Source organism: Engraulis encrasicolus, chromosome 12, assembly GCF_034702125.1.
Source record: "Engraulis encrasicolus isolate BLACKSEA-1 chromosome 12, IST_EnEncr_1.0, whole genome shotgun sequence".
Classification (NCBI taxonomy): domain Eukaryota; kingdom Metazoa; phylum Chordata; class Actinopteri; order Clupeiformes; family Engraulidae; genus Engraulis; species Engraulis encrasicolus.
Window position 1 is genome coordinate 24574776 of NC_085868.1, and position 19953 is coordinate 24594728.

A 19953-nucleotide genomic window follows, 5' to 3' on the forward strand; every position below is an offset into this window, starting at 1 on the left:
GGAGTATCCTTCAACTATGTGTCACTTTTCTTTCTCTCAAAGTGCATGAAAGTCCTTGTGCTCAACTCTTCAGCTGTCCAGGTGCAGGTGTAAGGCAGGAAAACGTGATCAATATGAAAAGTTCATTAAACACCGCACACTGGATGCTGTTCTTTTTTTCCTCTTTATTTTTTGTAGCGAACAAAAAATAAAGAGAAAAAAAGAACAGTATCCAGTGTGCTGTGTCTAATGAACTTTTCATATTGATCTTTTTTTTCTTCTCTTTTTTCCTGTTAATCCCTCCACATTTTATTCATTTCAGTTTGTCGTTTGCATTCTAGCATGGTAGTTTTCTTCTTTACTGTTGTTGCATAAGCATTACATTCATTTCGGTGTGTGTCCCCACTATATTTGACCTGAGCAATGGCGGTCATTATTTCTCTATGGAGGACTGGCAAAGTGGGGTAGTAAAGCGAATTCACCAAGGCCGAAGAGAACTGGGCGACCAGAGCATATTTCAGGAGTTAAAATCAGTTAATGTCATGGTAATGAACAATTGGAATGTTCATATCTTCGAATGTCCCAGGTTGACAAGCGAGCGTGATTAGCAAAATCAAACATGTCAATAACACGTCCAGATCAAATAAAGCAAATTTGCGTCGAAGTTTCATCAATGACTTCGGCTATCTGTTTGCTTAGTGTTGTAGTCCAAGTCCAAAATGTGGAAGAATAAAGACATTAATCACAGGAATAGTTTAAAGCAGTTATTCTCAAACTTTTCCCATCATTCCCCCCTTCGAAGGGTCTGGATGCTTCCGCAGTTCTCGCGCAGACTGATTTTACGATCGCTACGTTGTGCAGAATCAAAGGAAAGGTGACTGGTGAAATAAAACAAAGAGGGACTGCAATGGAATGCAGATGTGTGTTCATTTATGACAATTAATAATATAATGTTTATAATTATGTATATAATGCTTAAAACATATTGGCTTATTGGCGAGACAGGAAATCATGTCCTTGGGGGAAAAAACAAAAACAGATGTCACACGCTCCCCCCCCCCCCTGTGATGCCTTCTCGCCCCCCCAGGGGGGCTTACGCCCCACTTTGAGAAACACTGGTTTAAAGTGTGGGTCGTGAATCTATCATCTATGAAAGCTTAACATTTTCATGGAATCATGGAAATAAATGAACTTTTTCCATGATATTCTATTTTTTTGGAAAAGAGATGTACTGTAGACTGGCCAGCCATCCAGTTTCTGTTTCCTGGTTCATTAGGGCGTTGCGATGAGCATACCAGGGGGGAGCTCCCAGTCAGACCAAGAGAGATGGGTTCATCTGTGGTTTCTGTCTCTTCCTGTCAACAAGACGTGTATTTCCATCTCTGCATACTGTTTAGCACACACAGCCTTCTCATATACATCACACAGGCATGCATATAAACATGGCACACACATGTACACAACATTCAGATCTCTCTCTCTCTCTCTCTCTCTCTCTCTCTCTCTCTCTCTCTCTCTCTCTCTCTCTCTCTCTCTCTCTCTCTCTCGCTCTCTGTCATACACACACACGCCTATCATAGACACGCGCCGCACACACAAAAACATGCTCACACGAACTTTAACCTACAAATACCACACGCGTGCACACACACACACACACACACGCACGCATACACACACAGGCACACACTAATTACACACCTACAGTATCACATCATACATACACCTGTGCCTCATCATTCCATCTCTCAACACCAGTCCAACCACCAGTCTAACCTGTCCTCATCATAGCAAGCTCATAGCAAGCTTTACAGTACTCTGCCCTAGAACTGCTGCCCTGTCTTTGCTCATGACACGTAGTATTTTGGGCCTGGGTGGCTCTTTGGCATTATAGACGAGTAGTGTCGTGTTACATCAGCTAATCCCCTGCCAATGGCGCAGACCTATAAAGACAGTTTTTTGAGAAGCAGCACTTAATACCCGCCCCCTCACACATAAACTATAAAACTATAGATAGGGATGGGATCTGATTTCTTGGAAGTGCTTTGCTGTCTTGCAAGTCAGATATTTAGTTTTAAGTTACTGGAACAACATTCGCTTTGTGGGGCACAAATACATAGAACATCAGGGACTAAAACAAGCCAAAAGCCTTGGCATTGGTAGAATATGCTCATTGGTGTTGGATCTTGAAATAGTTGGCTGTGTTATTCAAGTTTCTTAATGGTGGATTATTTCATGGCTGGTGTGCATGGAAAACACTTTTTTTCTGATTATCCACCCCTCATGACTGAAAATTCCAAATTACTCTGTAGATGCTGCCAAAATGTAACTCTCAGATGAGAAAATGTGATTCCTCAAATAGTTTAAAAAAATTACTCATGTCACATGTGATGCCTCAAATAGTTGCAAAAATGACTCCCATCTCCCTGGAAGTGTCTAAAAATTCCCATGTGCTCCATTGTGTAGTTTCACCACATTGACCCCAATTCCTGACATTTTTTCCTGCCTCTATACTTGTACTGTGTACTTTTACTGCTCGTATGCTTTTGTGTTTGTGGAGCACATTATAATGCCTCTGATTATTGCCCATGCACGTGCTGTGCTCCTTAACCACCTGTGCCAGCTATCTCCAGACGAGTGCCCTGCTGGCGAGCGATGCCAACCTGACCGAAGAGGAGCGGAAACACTTCTGCCAGGAGATCCTCAGCTATGCCAACCAGGCCAGCCAAGCCCAGGGTGCGTACGGTGGGGGACCTTAGTGGGAAAACATGTAGATGAGATGAGATATTGCTTCACTTTACTACTTTAATGTTTGTTGGCATAGAAATGTGCCATGCTGTGTGTTTCACTTCTCCACGTAACACATTAAATACAACACATAAAAACACAAGATAACAACAGAGGTGGCCCTACCGTGGCCCAACGGTAGGGCGCTTGGCTGCTACCCCTGCGACCCGGCTTTGATTCCGGCCCGGGTCCTTTGCCGACCCTTCCCCATCTCTCTCTTCCCACTCATATCCTGCCCCTCTCTCGACTGTCCTCCCAAATTTAGGCATAATAAAAGCTAAGAAAATATATATTTTTAAAAGATAATAGAACTTTAGATGTTATTGTCTGCGAGGGACCGCCAGGCCTAGCGTACGTAGAGGAGGGAAGACCTAAATGGAAAAGCTTCAGCTGCATTTTGTTCAGTTAAATAGTGTACATTTGAAACATTTTCAACTAATGATTTTGAATCCAATAAACTGATTTACAGGTTGTAATTGTACATCCGAAGCAGCCACTCGGTATCAGGGTAGTAAATGGCTGTTCCAAGCAGGAAATCTGTTTTCCTTGCAAAATTGACAGTTGAAAACATGGTGTGTTCATCTGCGAGGCTCAGTTGAGTCAGGGTGAATAGGGAATGGAGGACCTTAGTGGAAACACGTTGGATCTTGTCACCTGTGAGGTTCAGCCAACCAAGTTCAAGTTCAAGTTTCTTGTAGCCATATCAACAGTATAAAATACAGTTGCTAGGAATGCTCTTTGGTTTGCCCACAAATTCAACACTACAACCAGACAAAACAAAAACTAGAGGGTGGGATAAAAGAAAAACAATGGGGGCCATAAATAACAGGGAATTACCCATGCCCCTCTTGTTTTTTATTCAAGGTTAGAAGGGATAGGCATCCCGGTTGTACAGGTGCAGGCCACCACATTTTTGACACTCACTTCGGAAATTGAGGGCCGGACCGACCTTAGTGGACACTGTAGATGTTATTGTTAAATGTGTGATGTTTACCCAGGGTCAGCTTAAATAGGGAATGGAATGAGAACGATTTTGTCCTTTGTGAGGTCCAGCCAGGCTCAAGGTGAGTTGGGATGGACTGAAATCAATACTCAAGATGTTATTATCTATTGGGTTCAACCAGGGTGAATAGTGCTGAAGGACATTAGTGAAAAAAAACCCACTAGATGTTATTTCTTGTGAGGCCGGCCAAGGTGAGTAGGGGAAGGAAGAATTTAGTGAGAACCTCAGACCAAAGACTGTTCAAACGGGCACCAAGGTCCTGTTCTATTCAGTTACACGGATTGCATTTCTAAACTAACTTTTGCAACCAATAAACACATTTCCTGGTTGGAATTGCCAATCAGAAACACCCACTCCATATCGGTCAAGCCCTGTGTGTGACCGGGTGAGTGTGTTTTGCCTGCATATGCCTGTTGTGAGCAGATCATTTTTTTTGTTTTGCTTGTTTGTTTGTTTTATTACTTCTTGTTGTCTTGCTCTTGTCTTGCTCGATTCCTAAGTTTCGGATGTGCACATACGCCAATACATTATATTTTACACTGTTATCTAAAGCGCTTTACAATCGAGGACATAATCTTAGCATTCAACACTGGCAGATGCACAGGAAGTATACAGAACAATAAGTAAGTACAGATACCAATTAGGGTTGGTGTTTTAAAGTTTATTAGAACAGGGTTAAGTAGAGTACTTCTACTCAACTCTACTCTGTTCTACTCTACTAGTACACACACCCACACAATATGTCTAAGAATCAACCCTGGGTCTCGACTAACTCGTGCATCAGTGCAGTAAATAGTCACGAAAGACACCTCTAGTCACCACTATCCTCTTTGCAGACCAGATGTAAATGTAATGTGATATTTTTTTATTTTATTTTATTTTATTTTATTTTATTTTATTAAAGGATCCCCATTAGCTTATGCCGTAGCAGTTCGCTAGTCTTCCTGGGGTCCTAATTCTGATATGATATAATGTGTTGGTGTGTGAGCAGGGGGGGGGGGGGGGGGGTGTAAGGGGTAGGGCCAAGGGGTGATTTGAAATTGGGCCTTAATGTAATGCAATGTGTGTTGTGTGTTGTTTGTGCAGACCCCAAGGTGTCCCTGAGCATGGTGGCGTTTGCCCAGCTGCGCGAGCTGCGCTTCCAGCCGGCCTGCCCCACGGTGCACGTTGGCGCCGCCCTGCAGCTGGAGCTGCGCCTCTGCAGCCTGATGCCCGTGGCCGTGCGGCTGGAGCAGCTGGCTGTCAGCCTGCACTTTAGCGTGGAGCAGCCGGGCGGCCACAGGGGGGCGCCCACGCCCTCCTCGTCTGCCCACACCACGCCACAGAGACGCAACCCAGCCCAGAGCAGTGGCAGCACTAGTGGTGGTGGTGTTGGGACTTTACCCAGCGGGGTTTCCCCGGACGGGACTGTTGTGTTCCCGGCTGTGAGCCCTGCAGGAGGGGGACCCCTAGGACCGGGCAGTGGGGGTTTGGGGACCCCGGGTGGGTTGTCTGGAGCCGGAGGTCCGCCCACCACCTTGGAGCTGTACGAGATCCAGGACCGCAGCCCGTCGGACAACACACTCAACACCACCGGCGTGGTGTGTAAGAATGTTCACCTGCTGCTGCGGCGTCGGGACAGCGCCACCTCGCTGGACACTCCGAGTACTGCTGCTGCTGTTGTTGGGGGTAGTGGTGGTGGTGGTGGTGGAGGTGGAGGTGGAGGAGGTGGTGGTGGTGGTACGGGAGGCTCCACGGGGTCAGGGGGTACCACTGCCTCGGTTGCCATGGAGGACAACACCCAGATGCTGAAGACTCAGGATGTCACGCTGTTGCCGGGCAACAACAGCATCCCCTTCACAGCTCCGGTAAGAGCATTTGAACATGCATACATGTATGTAGTCCATATCTTTGGTCGTCACAACAATTTAGTTGTTCAAGATGTCAGTGTGAGTATTAATCTTTTGTCTGGTAAATTGCCATGCTCAAGTTCTGTATCTCTGTTTCACAGTGCAGTGCTGTGTCCCTCCTTTAGATGCTTGCAAGCGACTCTAAAAGACTCTGCAGTGTTTGATCTGTCCATGGATTGCAACTAGGGCTGCACGATTATGGAAAAAATGATAATCGCGATTATTTGGATCAAAATTGAAATAATGATTATTAAATAATCACGATTATTGAACAACAATAAACAACAATAAAAAAAAATTGCCGGTCAGCATGTTCTGGTTTCAAGGACGCTTGAAGGCCGGTCACTGTTGCCACGATTAAACCCCGATTTCAATAACACGATTAAATCACGATTTTCAATTGATTGAGTAGCCCTAGTTGCGACCCGTTTTGCTTTCTAGAGTGTTTGCATCATGTAACTTAGGTCCGACTCTGTTGTAACTTTGTTCTTCCTCTCCTCTTCTGCCTGCACTCAGAGCCAGAAGGCCGGCACGTACACGCTGCGGCAGCTGAGTGCGACGGTGGGCCGTCTGCAGTTCGTGCTGCCCCACATCTACCCCACAGTTCACTACGACGTCTACTCCCAGGAGCCTCAGCTCACTATCGAACCGCTAACAGGTGAGGATCGCCCGCTAGTAGGTGAGGGTCGCCCGTTAGTAGGTGAGGGTCGCCCGCTAGTAGGTGAGGGTCGCCCGCTAGTAGGTGAGTCACCTGTCACCTGTCGGAGTCACTCTCAGTGTTGCCAAATTGGGCGGTTATCCGCTGCTTGGGATGGCCAAAAAACAAAAACAAAAAAAGACCATTTGGCGTTTTTTCCCTGCAGTTTTCTGACCATAGAAATCAATCCAATTTGTTGAAATTGGGCAAAATTTAGCACATTTTGGCGTTTTTGAGAACCTTTTTGGGCGGGATTTGATCAGACAAATATGGCAACACTGGTCACTCTCAACCTTTTATTTTGTATCTGTCCATTTCTTTTCGTCCTTTTCTTTCTTTCTTTATTTATTTCTTTCTTTCTTTCTTTCTTTCTTTCTTTCTTTCTTTCTTTCTTTCTTTCTTTCTTTCTTTCCCTCCATTCATGTGTCTTTTAGTTCCTTCTCTTTGTATGTCTGTCTGTCTCTGTATCTGTCTCTCTCTGCCCCCCGTCTCCCTGTCTCCCATGTCTCCCATTCATGAATCTCTTCCTTCACCTCTCTGTTCTTTCTCTCCATCCACTGCTCTCTGTTTGCCTATTGTTCTCTCTTCCCGTCTCTCTCTGTCCATTTCTTTTCATCATCCTCTATTTGTCCTTCTCTTTCTTTCTTTATTTTTGTCTTTCTTTCTTTCTCCCTCCCTCCATTCATGTCTTTTAGGTTCTTCTTTTTGTTTGTCTCAGTCTACCTTGACCTCTCTATTCTTTCGCTCCGTCTCTCTGTCGCCCACTCCTGTCTGTTATTGCACTTGCCCGTCTATCTCATTCAGACTGTCTGTGTGGCCTCTCCTGAAGAGAGTCTCCTCTGTGAAACAAGAAGCGCCCAATCTGTCCTTCTGTGGCTGCTCGTTATCCTTGTCTGGCCTTAAAAATAATCTGTCTAGTTCTCTTCCAATCTTTGGCTCATCTTTTCCATTGGTCTTGAATGTGTCATCATCATGCTCTCTGCAGCTGCTTTGCAGCAGTGGTTCTTAAACTGGAGCTGGGGAACCCTAGTGGGGCCATGGAGGTATACAGGTCCTGGTCATAGAATTAGAATAGCATGAAAAAGTTGATTTATTTCCATAATTCCATCAATAATGTTTAACTTTCATGGCTTGTGTAGATGCATTGCCCACATTTTGAACTATTTTATTATTACATATTTTTTGCCTTCCAGGCCCCAAAAAACGTGAATTGAGGAATTCACATTATTAGAATATTGTAATAAAATCACAATTTTCTTCAGAAAAAAAGAAAGAAATTTGATTTCACATCAAACCAGTTGGAATTTGCTACTTTCTACATATCAAGTCAATGTTCAATACTTGGTTAGGACTGTCTTTGTCTTAATCATTAGATATTCTAATTATATAGCCAGGACCTTTGTAAAGGGGTCACAGAAAGAAAGGACTGTTTCCATAAACCTTGAATATATTCTTCCATACAACCATTCAATAAATTGTTTGTAAGAGTATTCACTTTGTGTGGTTAACTACATTTATGTACTTTCCCTGTTACTTTCACATTAAGATTCAGCAATATTAAGGGTCAAAAAAGGTTTGGAATGGCATTTGAAATTCAGGATGTGGGGGGCGCACGCAAAAATATTCTCTGGTCCAAATGACTGACGTGGTGTTGTCGTCTGTGCTGGTCTCCTAGACAACCTGTTGGCCGGGCTCCCTCAGAAGGTGAAGTTCACCATAGTAACGGGACACTACGCGGTGAAGAAGGGGGATGCCTTGCAGCTTAGCAACACCGACTCCATGCCCATACTGCACAGCAACTCCTGCACGGCCAGAATTGCCTCCAGCACAGGGGGTAAGAGGACACACACACACACACACACACACACACACACACACACACACACACACACACACACACACACACACACACACACACACACACACACACACACACACACACACACACACACACACACACACACACACACACAGCTGTGTCCTATTTCTGTCCTGTTGGGTATCCACACCGAAAAAGAGCCACTGACACACATATTCAGTATTGTAGAAGTGAAACACTATCACTTAGCTATGTGACAACCCCCCCCCCCCCTTCTCGCTTTCTTTATCTCCTTATATATGCTCTTTCTTTCTTTCTTTCTTTCTTTCTTTCTTTCTTTCTTTCTTTCTTTCTTTCTTTCTTTCTTTCTTTCTTTCTTTCTTTCTTTCTTTCTTTCTTTCTTTCTTTCTTTCTTTCTTTCTTTCTTTCTCCCCCTCTCTTCCTCTGACTCTCCCCCTCTTCTTCTCCCTCCCTCTCCCTGCCTCTTCAGAGCTGGTCGGAGAGAGTGCTCTGTCCATCCATTCGAGTGAGAAGGTGACGAGTATCTCCCTGCCCCCCACGCCGCCCTACCACACGCTTGAGTTCCAGCTGGACGTTCTGTGCCACATCCCCGCCTCCCCCTCCCGGCCCGACACCGAGCGCCTCACCAACGGCGAGGTCCGCCACCGGCCCAAGAGCCGCACGCGCTACAACAGCGGAGTGGCCGTCGTCGACCAGAAGGTTAGCGCCCAATTCCACTTCTTGGTTCTGTTTTTTGTTTTCCTCCCCTTTTTTTAGGTATTTCTCTGGGGCTTTATCACTTTATATTACATAGCATTATATTACATTACGTTACATGCAGCGAACGCTTTTGTCCAAAGCGACTTACAATGAGGACATACTGTAAATAGCAAGTACAGACTGTGCAGGCAATCAGAGTAGAGTAGAGTATCGTTTATTGATCCCAGGGGGAAATTAAGGTGTCAAGTAGCATACACACATAAATAAAGGCATTGCCCACAAGACATAACACACATATTTACACATAAAATAATCATATATAGCTCACTGTTGCATACATTTTGCCAAGGCATCTCTCTCTCTCACACACACACACAATAAATAAGTACAGCAATAAATAAGAAGTGCAGCACAAAACAAGTGCGGAAATTAACACATTTTGTGGGCCCTCCTGAATATAAAGTGTGGTGGAGGGAGCGGACATCCAAGAGCACAACTTCTCGAGTATGCAAGCAGGACAGGAGAGTCAGAGAGTGTGACAGGAACTGTTTAGGCGAGAGAGACAGCATCTCCTCTTTTAAGCATGGTGGCGGGAGCATCATAATATGGGGTGGCCTTGGTGTCTCAGGCCCTTGTAAGTTAGCTATTATCAGTGGAACAATGAACTCACAAGTTTATTGAGACATTTTACAGAATATTGTGAGGTTGTCTGTCACACAATTGAAGCGCACAAAAGGATGGGTGCTGAAGCAGGACAATAGCCCATAGTTAAGAAGCAAATTGATTTAGGAATGGCCTCATAACAATAAAATACATTCTCTGGAATAGCCCAGTCAAGGCCCTGACATAAACCCAATTGAGATTATATGGCATGACCTCAAGAAAGATATTCACTCCAGACATGTCAGAAACCTTGCTGAAGAGGGGCAGTTTTGTAAAGAAGAGGGAGCCGAGACTCATCCTGGTTGTTTTGCCCATCTGATCTTCCCGTAATACAGTTTTGTGGAACTGTGCATCACAGTGTTTTGGTTCAATACAATATTGTTTACAGCCCTAGTATGTGTATTGGTGTATGCGTGTGTGTGCTAGCCTAATGTGCAACTTTGTCTATTGGCAGGTGTCTATAGACTGCCCCTGGTCTATATACTCCACTCTCATCTCCCTCACCTTCCACATCCCCTTCAAAGCGAAACACTCCCTACTGTCAGCCGGGAAGAGGTAACGTAGTATATATTACATTATCATACAGTAACATGCATAACATGCATTTTATTTAATAATTTAATATACTATAACATTTAGTTAGTATTGTATTGCTATTGATTGTTATTATTATCATTGACACATACTGTACAGTACATATACACAGGATATGCACTGATTATTAATCTGTTAATCCATTACAGGAGCATGCCATTTCACACGACATCCTCCTGTAATTTCTGGACTGTTAGCAGTGTTGCCAGATGTGTCTGATCAAATCCCTCCCAAAAGGTTCTCAAAAAACACCAAAATGTGTCACAGGGTTCAAAACATTAGGGAAAAAGTAGTGGCTTATGGGCCCATAATTGCAGCATTTTATTGACTTTCCATCTACAAATAACCTATTAGAAGAATGACGCTTGTGACATATGGGGTTCTTCTTGCAGGAGGAGAGAAGTGCCGCACACTCTCGAGTTGTATACACAAGTTTTTAACGTGACAACGTTTCGGCCTGTCGGCCTTCCTCAGTTCACGAAAGGCGACAGGCCGAAATGTTGTCACATTAGAAACGTGTTTATACAACTCGAGAGTGTGCGGCACTTCTCTCCTCCTGCAAGTGTTCTACTGGTTGCCAGCACCTCTTTTTCTGGTGTGCGTTTTGCACCTCCACTCATCAATATTGGGTTCTTCTCCCGACAGGAAGTACATTCAGGTGTGTCTGCAGAATGTGACCGACTCCAGCTTCCGACTGATGGAGCCCACTGTCACACAGCGGCAACAGAACTCATCACTGGAGCTCCATTCACTCAATAACAAGGCCCAGCAAGTGAGTTCACGCATGTATGCGCGCGTGCACACACACACACACACTTCTTGGTGATAAACGACAGCCATTTGTTACATTGGGAAAAAGATATTAAAAAACGTACATGACTGTACAAATCGTATAAAATCTTATACCGTATAAGGGTCACTTTTATATATTGTGTGCCAATGTCATACAAGTAAGCACTGATACAGCACACACTCCATGTACAATGTTAATTTCTTGCATTGCATGGAATGTGTGTGCCTTACTAGGATATGAGGAGAATGACTTCTGGGGTTTAACCCATTGATGCCTGATATTGTGTTGTGCAACATGGGCCCTGGCGCCTGGAGCTGCATTACACAACATTCAGAGTCATGAGATTTGAAACAACGTTATTAAAAATCTCTGTTTGTTTGAGATGAATGAACACATCCTAATGAAAGATGAGGGTTTAAGCGTTTAAATGCAACTTAGTGCATATTTTTATGTGATTCAGAAGCTGAGATATTTAGGTTTTTATAGGCTGAGGGCAGCTTTTCTTAAAAAGGGCTCAGGCATTCAGCGCCCTTTTTTGCAGGTGCCTTAGGCGTCAATGGGTTAAAACCAACCTCTGTAGTATTCACGCCACTTTCATTGCTTCACTTGTTCTCACGTCGCAGCCATCTCCATCGGTTTTAAATTTGCCTGCCTAGGGTTGATTATTGGAAAAACAAACTGAAAGCTAGTTAATAATTTTCTTTCAGGAACCAATAGCTTTTTGTTCGTTACTCAAATCAGTTCATGTTGCACTTGGTTATGGGATAAAACCCCTGCAATTTGGAAACGGTCCTTTTGGGTCATTGGACAGCGTTGATCTGCCTCTGTCCAGCAGGTTTTGCTCAAAGATGTTACCATAGCTAGGGATGTCAAGTCAGGTCAAGCAGATATATTTGTTCACAAGGGGGAAATTAGTTGTAGCCGGTATTTAGAAGACATGCGCGCGCACGCACACACACACACACACACACACACACACACACACACACACACACACACACACACACACACACACACACACACACACACACACACACACACACACACACACACACACACACACCAGCCAATAAAAAACAACATAATAATAATGATGAGGACATAGGTTATCACAGTGCATATATGTAAGACCCCAATCATTTCACATAATCATCAGGGATGGGGTTAATTAGACAGACGGGCAATGCCTTCCTCACTTGGAAGAGTTGGCCTTTATTTGTCCTCCACCTGGCCAGCTGGTGTGATATGCACTCAACCACTTCTTATTGCATGATGTAGTCTCTCCTCTCCTCTCCTCTCCTCTCCTCTCCTCTCCTCTCCTCTCCTCTCCTCTCCTCTCTCACCCTTTGTCAATGACAATACATGCTTACACTACGCTGTGGTGTAAAGCTCTAAACATAATCACCCTTTGTCAATGATGATAAATGTTTGTGTTTTGCCCCTGGCACAGCTGGTGTACAGTAAGCAGAGCGCGTTCCTGCTGTGGGAGGCCAAGTGGGTGTCGGAGCCGCCCGCCTGTCTCCAGTTCAGCTTCTCCGCCAGTTTCGCCCCCGCCGAGCCGGCAGACGCAGAGTTCAAGCCCTACTGCTACGACTTCCAGCTGGAGAGGGTGTCTGTGAGTCCTCAACCCTCCTCTATGACCTATTTCAGCACACCATGCAATAAGTGGTGCAGTCATTAGTTTAAGTAGGCGCAGTGAACTTTTTTTGCACCATGCTCTTGACTTCAAAATGTTTTTTTGTGGTTAATATTCATTAAAAGTGTGTGGTTTATTGTTCCATTAGTGCACCAAATGTTTGAGGTTCTGCAGGCGATTATTAGTTTTCAACTCTTACTTACTGAAGGCTGCCAAATATGAAATATGATTTTAATTCAGCCCAAATATTCATAGTCATGCTGCAGTTTTGCTTGCAGTGTGCATGTTAGTGTTATTGTGTCAATTTTATACTTTTCTTTGCTTTTATTGAACTTTTTTCCCATGATGTTCCTCAAATATTCATTGTCACAAAGCTTATCGTATGTGCTGTATCGTATAGTATCATATGTAGACTTAATACTCAAATTGGGTTTTATTTTTGACATCTGCCCATGATGTTCTTCTATTCTTCAGACTTTTTTACTGCTTGAGCCCTGAGATGCTTAATTTATGATGCTTCAGATGTTTTTATTGATGGCTTTTTGACTCCGCAATGTTCTTGTCTTCTCCAGACTCTATACTGCTTGAGGGCGGAGATCCGGCCGGCGGATGGCGAGCAGCAGTGTCGCATGGGGACCCTCTGTGGCCTCGAGGTGTCCATCACGCGCCTGACCGAGCCCAGCGAGGCCGAACGCGACGAGGAGGAACAGACCACGGAGATCGAAGGACTGCGCACCACCAAGCTCATGTATGAGGGTACGTACGTGTGTGAGACTTTATTTTTTTTAAATGTTTTTTAGGGGCTTTTATGCCTTTTATTTTGACAGGACAGTGTGAGATGGAGACAGGAAGCGAGTGGGACAGAGAGATGGGGAGGATCGGGAAATGACCCCGGACTGACTCAAACCGGGGTCCCCGTGGGCATGCAAGCCCAAATGTGGGGGGCTTAGCGCGCTACGTGTGTGAGACTTCATTTCACTTTTCCCTCAGCAAGATGGGGTCACCAAGCACACATTTGAGCTGACTCTAAATTAACACCAGCAAACCAGCCAAATGCTTGACCACTTTCAGTTTGGCTGGTGGAAAAGACCAACTCACTAGCCACTTTGACCCATTAGTGAATGTGTGTTTGGCTAGTAAGATCAACATCTACTAGCCATTTTGGCTGGTGATGAAAAGCGTTAATTTAGAGCCCAGCATGTGAGGATAGGTGTCCAAATCTCTGATTTCACAATAATAGAGTCAACCAAGCTTATGTATTAGGGTATGTGTCCGACAGAGTAGGGCCACCAAGCTCATGTATGAGGTTACGTGTCCAAGTCTGTCCCTCACTTAGGAAGTGCCACACGTGTGTCCAAGTTTGTGGTTTATTAGAATAGAACAATCATGCTCATGTGGTAGGATGGGTATGCAAGTCTGTATTTCACTAGAATAGGACGTTAGAGCTCATGTTTGTGTGTGTGTGTGTGCAAGTCTATATGCAAGAAAATGGCCATGAATGGGCTCATACTGCATATAACGATGCGTTTAGACCACTAAGCATATTTCAGATGGGGCATAGTAACTCTAGGCTTTTTTGGAGAGAGTTAGGATTAATCTTCTGCTGGAATATGCTTTCATGGATCAAGAAGTGGCTCATTGTTTTTTTTTTTTTAAATATATGTTTAGGGGCTTTTATGCCTTTATTTGATAGGACTGTCTGAGACGGTGACAGGAAGCGAGTGGGACAGAGAGACGGGGTGGGATCGGGAAATTACCCCGGCTGGACTCGAGCCGGGGTCCCCGTGGGCATGCAAGCCCAAATATGGGGGGGCTTACGGCGCTACGCCACAGCGCCCTCGGGCCCCTGAGGCTCATTGTTTTTCCCTTGCGTGTCTGGTGTTGTAGTGGTGGACAACAGCAGCAACTGGGCGGTGTGCGGTAAGAGCTCGGGCGTGGTGTCGATGCCCGTGGCGGCCAGTGCCACTCACCGGGTGCAGATGGAGGTGATGCCCCTCTTCGCCGGGCACCTGCCCTTCCCCAGCGTCAAGCTGCTCAAGTACCTGCCACACAACGCCACCCCTGCCATCCAGCCAGACACAGGTGGGCAAGCGCTATGTTATGCTATGTTGCATGACAGTACAGTACACTACATGACATTGTATCACATTACATATCCAGCTGGACACAGGTGGGCAAGCGTTATGTTATGCTATGTTGCATGACAGTACACTACATGGCATTGCATCACATTACACATCCAGCCAGACACAGGTGGGCAAGCGCTATGTTATGCTATGTTGCATGACAGTACACTACATTGCATTGCATTACATTGCATCACATTACACATCCAGCTGGACACAGGTGGGCAAGCATTGTTATGTTTTGTTATGTGATGTGATGTGATGCTATATGTTGTGCTGTATGTTATGTTTTATGTGTGTTGTGTTGTGCTGTACACTATAAGGGTGTCACTATAACCGGTATACCGGTAAACTGCAGTAACAGTATAATGCTGACAAAAATAATTACTGATTGAAATAAAAAAATATATACTGTACCGCACCAGATAGCTGCACCGTACACAGTCACACTGTTGGCCTTTCCAACTTCTCATCAAAGTCTGCTGATGTTGCCACGGAGACGCATGATTTTTTTAAATGGTTTTGTTGACCGGTACTTTTAAATATGTATGATTTCATACCGTGACACCCCTTGTACACTACACTACTCTACACAACTCTACACTATACTATACTACACTACATTACAATGCATTACATTACACTAAACTGCTGCAGGTGGGAAGGCATTACAGTACACACATTACACACAACGCCACCCATTCCATTCAGCCAGATACAGGTGGGCAAGAGTTGCATTATGTTGTGTTGTTACATTAAACTTAACTAATACAGGCATTGCATCACACTACATTACACACAATGCTAGCTACTCTTGCCATCCAGACACACATAGACAAGCATTACACTGCATTGCCTGAAATTACATTGCACATTATATTCCACTTGACTGACACAGGTAGGCAAGCATTGCATTGCATTGCATTGCATTGGATTACATTACTCTACATTACACACAGTGCCACCCCTGCCATCCAACCAGACACTGGTGGGTAAGCAAGCACTACATTACATTTTATGACATCTCATTATATTGTGGTTGAAGATTCTCATTGATCCAGGTCATCTTGTTCAAAAGATCCACAATCACAATACATTGACAGGACAGTGTCTTGAGTTTGTCTTTCTTCAAGGTCAGTAGAGTGTTTGTCTTGCGTTTGGAATTACTCCCCCTTCAATGTTTAACCTTTACTTGAATACTCAATTTATTTAAATGAATACTACTAATTCGTTCAATAAGTAACATTCAACTTATGTTTGAAGTTAGTAGGTTGAAGTAAAGAATGTTTTTGAAAACTTTGACTGCCATGTGTTGGAGTAATGGTGCATTCCTGACTGGTGGGAACTAGGATGTATCAGATATCCTACTACTTCCTAAGTTAATGTCAAACACAGCACCTTATTGCGTAATGTTGCACACAGTCAGTACCACAGAAAAACTGCTTGGACTGACAATAGCCAAGCTGTACTGTTTTGAGATAACTTAAACCATCATCATCATCATCATGCAAGTCAGTCTCATCATTATTCCAATCAAAACTTTGTGAGTGCATCAATTACGGGATTATTATTGTTTGCCCAAGAGCATTCTTCTTTGAAAAAAAGAAAGCATGCGTCATCCCGTTCGGCAGATGTTTGTTAGTGTACCGTATTTCTGCCTCCCAAGTGACAGACAGGCAGGCAGGCAGACCGGCAGACGACAGGCAGACGGACACAGACACACACACGCGCACACAGACACACGCGCGCGCACACAGACACGCGCGCGCACACAGACACACATGCGCGCACACAGACACACATGCGCGCACACAGACAGACACACACGCGCGCACACAGACACAGACGCACATGCACACAGACACGCGCGCACACAGACACGCGCGCACACAGACACGCGCGCACACAGACACGCGCGCACACAGACACGCGCGCGCACACACAGACGCGCGCGCACACACAGACACGCGCACAGACGCGCACGCACAGACACACACACACGCAAACAGACACGCGCGCGCAAACAGTGCGCACACACAGACACACGCGCGCACACAGACGCACACGCGCGCACACAGACGCACGCGCTCGCACACGCGCGCACACGGACACACGCGCGCGCACACAGACACACGCGCGCACACGGACACGCGCGCACACGGACACGCGCGCACACAGACACACACACGCGCGCACACAGACACACACACGCGCGCGCACAGACACACACACGCGCACGCACAGACGCACACGCACGCACACGTACGCACACAGACACGCGCGCACACAGACACGCGCGCGCACACAGACACGCGCGCACACGGACACGCACGCATGCACAGACGCACCCGCACACACACAGACACACGCGCGCACACACAGACACACGCGCGCACACAGACGCACACGCGCGCACACAGACGCACACGCACGCACACAGACGCACACGCACGCACACAGACGCACACGCACGCACACAGACGCACACGCACACACACAGACTCACACACACAGACGCACACGTACGCACACAGACACGCACGTACACAGACACATGCACTGCATCCTTGGCGTTGCTGCTCTGCTCTCTGGTTACTGATGGAGATGAGATTGATTATTATAATAATACTTCATGGCTAATGCGCTTCCATCAGACGCATCGCCACAGTGCCCGTCCCATTTGTACCCCTCAAGATGAGAAATACCCCCGACCTGGAAATCTCTCAAGGCTGCGAGTTCCATTCCACAGGCGCACGCACGCACGCACGCATTGATGAAGAGAAGTTAATTTCCTCAGTGCTCTCTCACACGAGACCTGGATTGATTGATGGCATTCTCCCTTGCTGTCATACTTCATTGTTTGTGTTGCTTTTTTATCTCTGCTCCACATGTTCTCATGTACTCATGTCCTGCATATTCTGCATCATCATCATCATCATCATCATCATCATGATCACACCAACGTGGTCTTTTTGCAACATGTAGCGACCCCGATATGTACTGCACATGTGGTCCTTCTTGCTCATCCTCTCACTCGTTCATCATACATTGTCTTATTATCTAGCCATCGTTTAGTTTACGCAACATGACCAATGAAGTTCTCATATTTCCCCGGTTAGCAGAGGGTTAGCAACATTAGTTTATTATCGTCATGTTTTGTCTAGCAAACACATCTATGTGGTTGTGCTGTATCTTTTGTTGATGCGGAAGGAATACGGGGACACACGGATGTCTGTGGATAACATTCGTGTCTCCCATTTCGTATTTTCATATTCGTATTTTTCTTTACAAACCGAATGCTGTGAAAAAGCTAATCGGCCGCAAACAACGTGACATCACTCACTTGCGAACTCTAGTGTTTTCAGTATTAGCATTATTTATTATATGGCTGACAATTTCTGGTAAAATGTGATTGATTTGGAGGAACATGTTGAACTGCTACTCACATATTGTATAGTGCAGTACATTTAGCTGATAGGTTTATTGAATGGATGACTGGTTAAGTGGAAAGACGCTGAAGAAGGATTAGGCCGAAATATCAGCCTCAGCCTGTGCCTCATGCTAACACTCAAATGAAACGACAGCAATTGCAGTCCAGAGAGCAGCATTTTCTAATTAAGCGGACATGCATGTCATGATAACACTCCTAACCTTAACTTCCTCTCTATACTTATTTCCAAGTAGACAGCTGCCTGGAGAACGACAACCTATCGCTGCTGGACAAGGGCCTGGAGGACGGGGCGGACACGGCCAGCCTGCGCAGCCGAGGCAGCATCCACTCGCTGGGCAGCGGGGACCAGCCGCAGCCCCCGGCCTCGCGCGGCCTTCCCATGCCCCGCCTGGAGCCCTTTGGCCCCGGACAGGTGTTCAACAGCAGCCAGGGCAGCCAGGTGCTGGTGCTGCCAGCCACCGATGATCACATCCTGGAGGTCAACGCCACATGACCCCCATAACCTTCACCTTGACCCCTGTACTGCTCCAGAGCTTTTGCCCCAGCCCCAACACCCGCCTACCCACAATGCCCCATGGTCCAGACAGGTGCTGGTGCTGCTGGCCACCGACAACCACATCCTGGAGGTCAACGCCACATGACCCCAATGACCTTGACCTTGACTTCTTCAAACTGTTCCAGACCTTTGACCCCAGCCCCAACACCCAGCCCACCCAATGCCCATGGTCCATGTTCTTTCTGTCTTTCTACAGCCCCTGTTCTGGATCTCTCTAACTTTCTCCCGCCACCACAGCTCTACAACTTCCCAACTCCCCTCCCTACCTCCCCTGTTTCTTCCCCGGAGGACTATGTGTTCCACACTATAGACGTGTGCATTAATGTCTATGTTCCATGCCTCCTATCCATTGGCGGAACAATTGCACATAGGGCCCTAGAGCAAGACACTAATGGGGCCCTCCATGTGGCCTACCATGGTTACAATCTGGCCCCCCACCACCAATACAGGAGGACCCTGGGCCCAGGGGCAAATGCCCTGCTTGCCTCCCGTATATCTCCGCCCCTGCTCCTATCCTCTGTTCCTGTTTATGGGAATTACTGATGAGGGGATGGAGGTCAAAGGTCGTGTACCCTGCACTTCCCATGTCTCACTCACTTCCCCTGCTCTGTGTTCCATAGGACTGGCAGGTTGGGTTGGTGGTCATATCCTGCCCCTCTCCCAGACTAAAAAAAAAAGACATAAAAAGGACAAACCGAACAGAAAACGACAGAACACTGGTTTGAACATTTGTTGTTGGGTCAGAACCTGAGAATTTACCTAACTGTCTCTCTCTTCTATTGAAGTCCTCTCACTGAGACAAACATTTCAGATTAAGCTCTTTATCCTCTGTCTTGCTCTCTGGTGGACAAACTCTCTCTCGTCTTCAATACTGAGCATAGCAAATGGATTAAGTATCTGAGATGCTTGAATCTACTGTTCTCTGCGAGCTATGAAATTCATTTTCTCTTGGTTTGGTCCTGACTCACTGTTGCGTCCTGTAATCCCACCATCACCCTTCTGCTACAAATGGGAACAGACACACACACACACACACACACACACACACACACACACACACACACACACACACACACACACACACACACACACGGACACACACGGACACACGGACACACACACACACACACACACACGGACACACACACACACACACGGACAGACTCAGTCAGAGAACATTCAGGGAGGGCCGGTGATGGGATGGGACGATTTCGCTCAGTTTTGTGCTTGCAACTGCTTT

At 45.9% G+C, this 19953-nt stretch overlaps 1 protein-coding gene across 2 annotated transcripts in view; it reads left to right on the forward strand.

Moving 5' to 3' along the window:
- trappc10 (trafficking protein particle complex subunit 10) overlaps positions 1-19797 on the forward strand; it is a 46801-nt gene extending 27004 nt beyond the window's left edge. The window contains exons 12-23 of one of the 2 annotated variants that reach the window (XM_063211827.1): positions 1-3; positions 2603-2715; positions 4856-5616; positions 6175-6316; positions 8031-8189; positions 8665-8894; positions 10012-10112; positions 10797-10923; positions 12395-12559; positions 13153-13336; positions 14468-14662; positions 18388-19797. The exon at positions 1-3 is cut by the window's left edge and continues 138 nt beyond it. In XM_063211827.1, coding sequence (XP_063067897.1) covers positions 1-3; positions 2603-2715; positions 4856-5616; positions 6175-6316; positions 8031-8189; positions 8665-8894; positions 10012-10112; positions 10797-10923; positions 12395-12559; positions 13153-13336; positions 14468-14662; positions 18388-18650 — 2443 coding nt within the window. In that variant the 3' untranslated portion in view covers positions 18651-19797. The remainder of the gene's footprint in view (positions 4-2602; positions 2716-4855; positions 5617-6174; positions 6317-8030; positions 8190-8664; positions 8895-10011; positions 10113-10796; positions 10924-12394; positions 12560-13152; positions 13337-14467; positions 14663-18387) is intronic. The other variant, XM_063211828.1, reaches the window with a different exon arrangement.
- Positions 19798-19953: the final 156 nt, after the last annotated feature.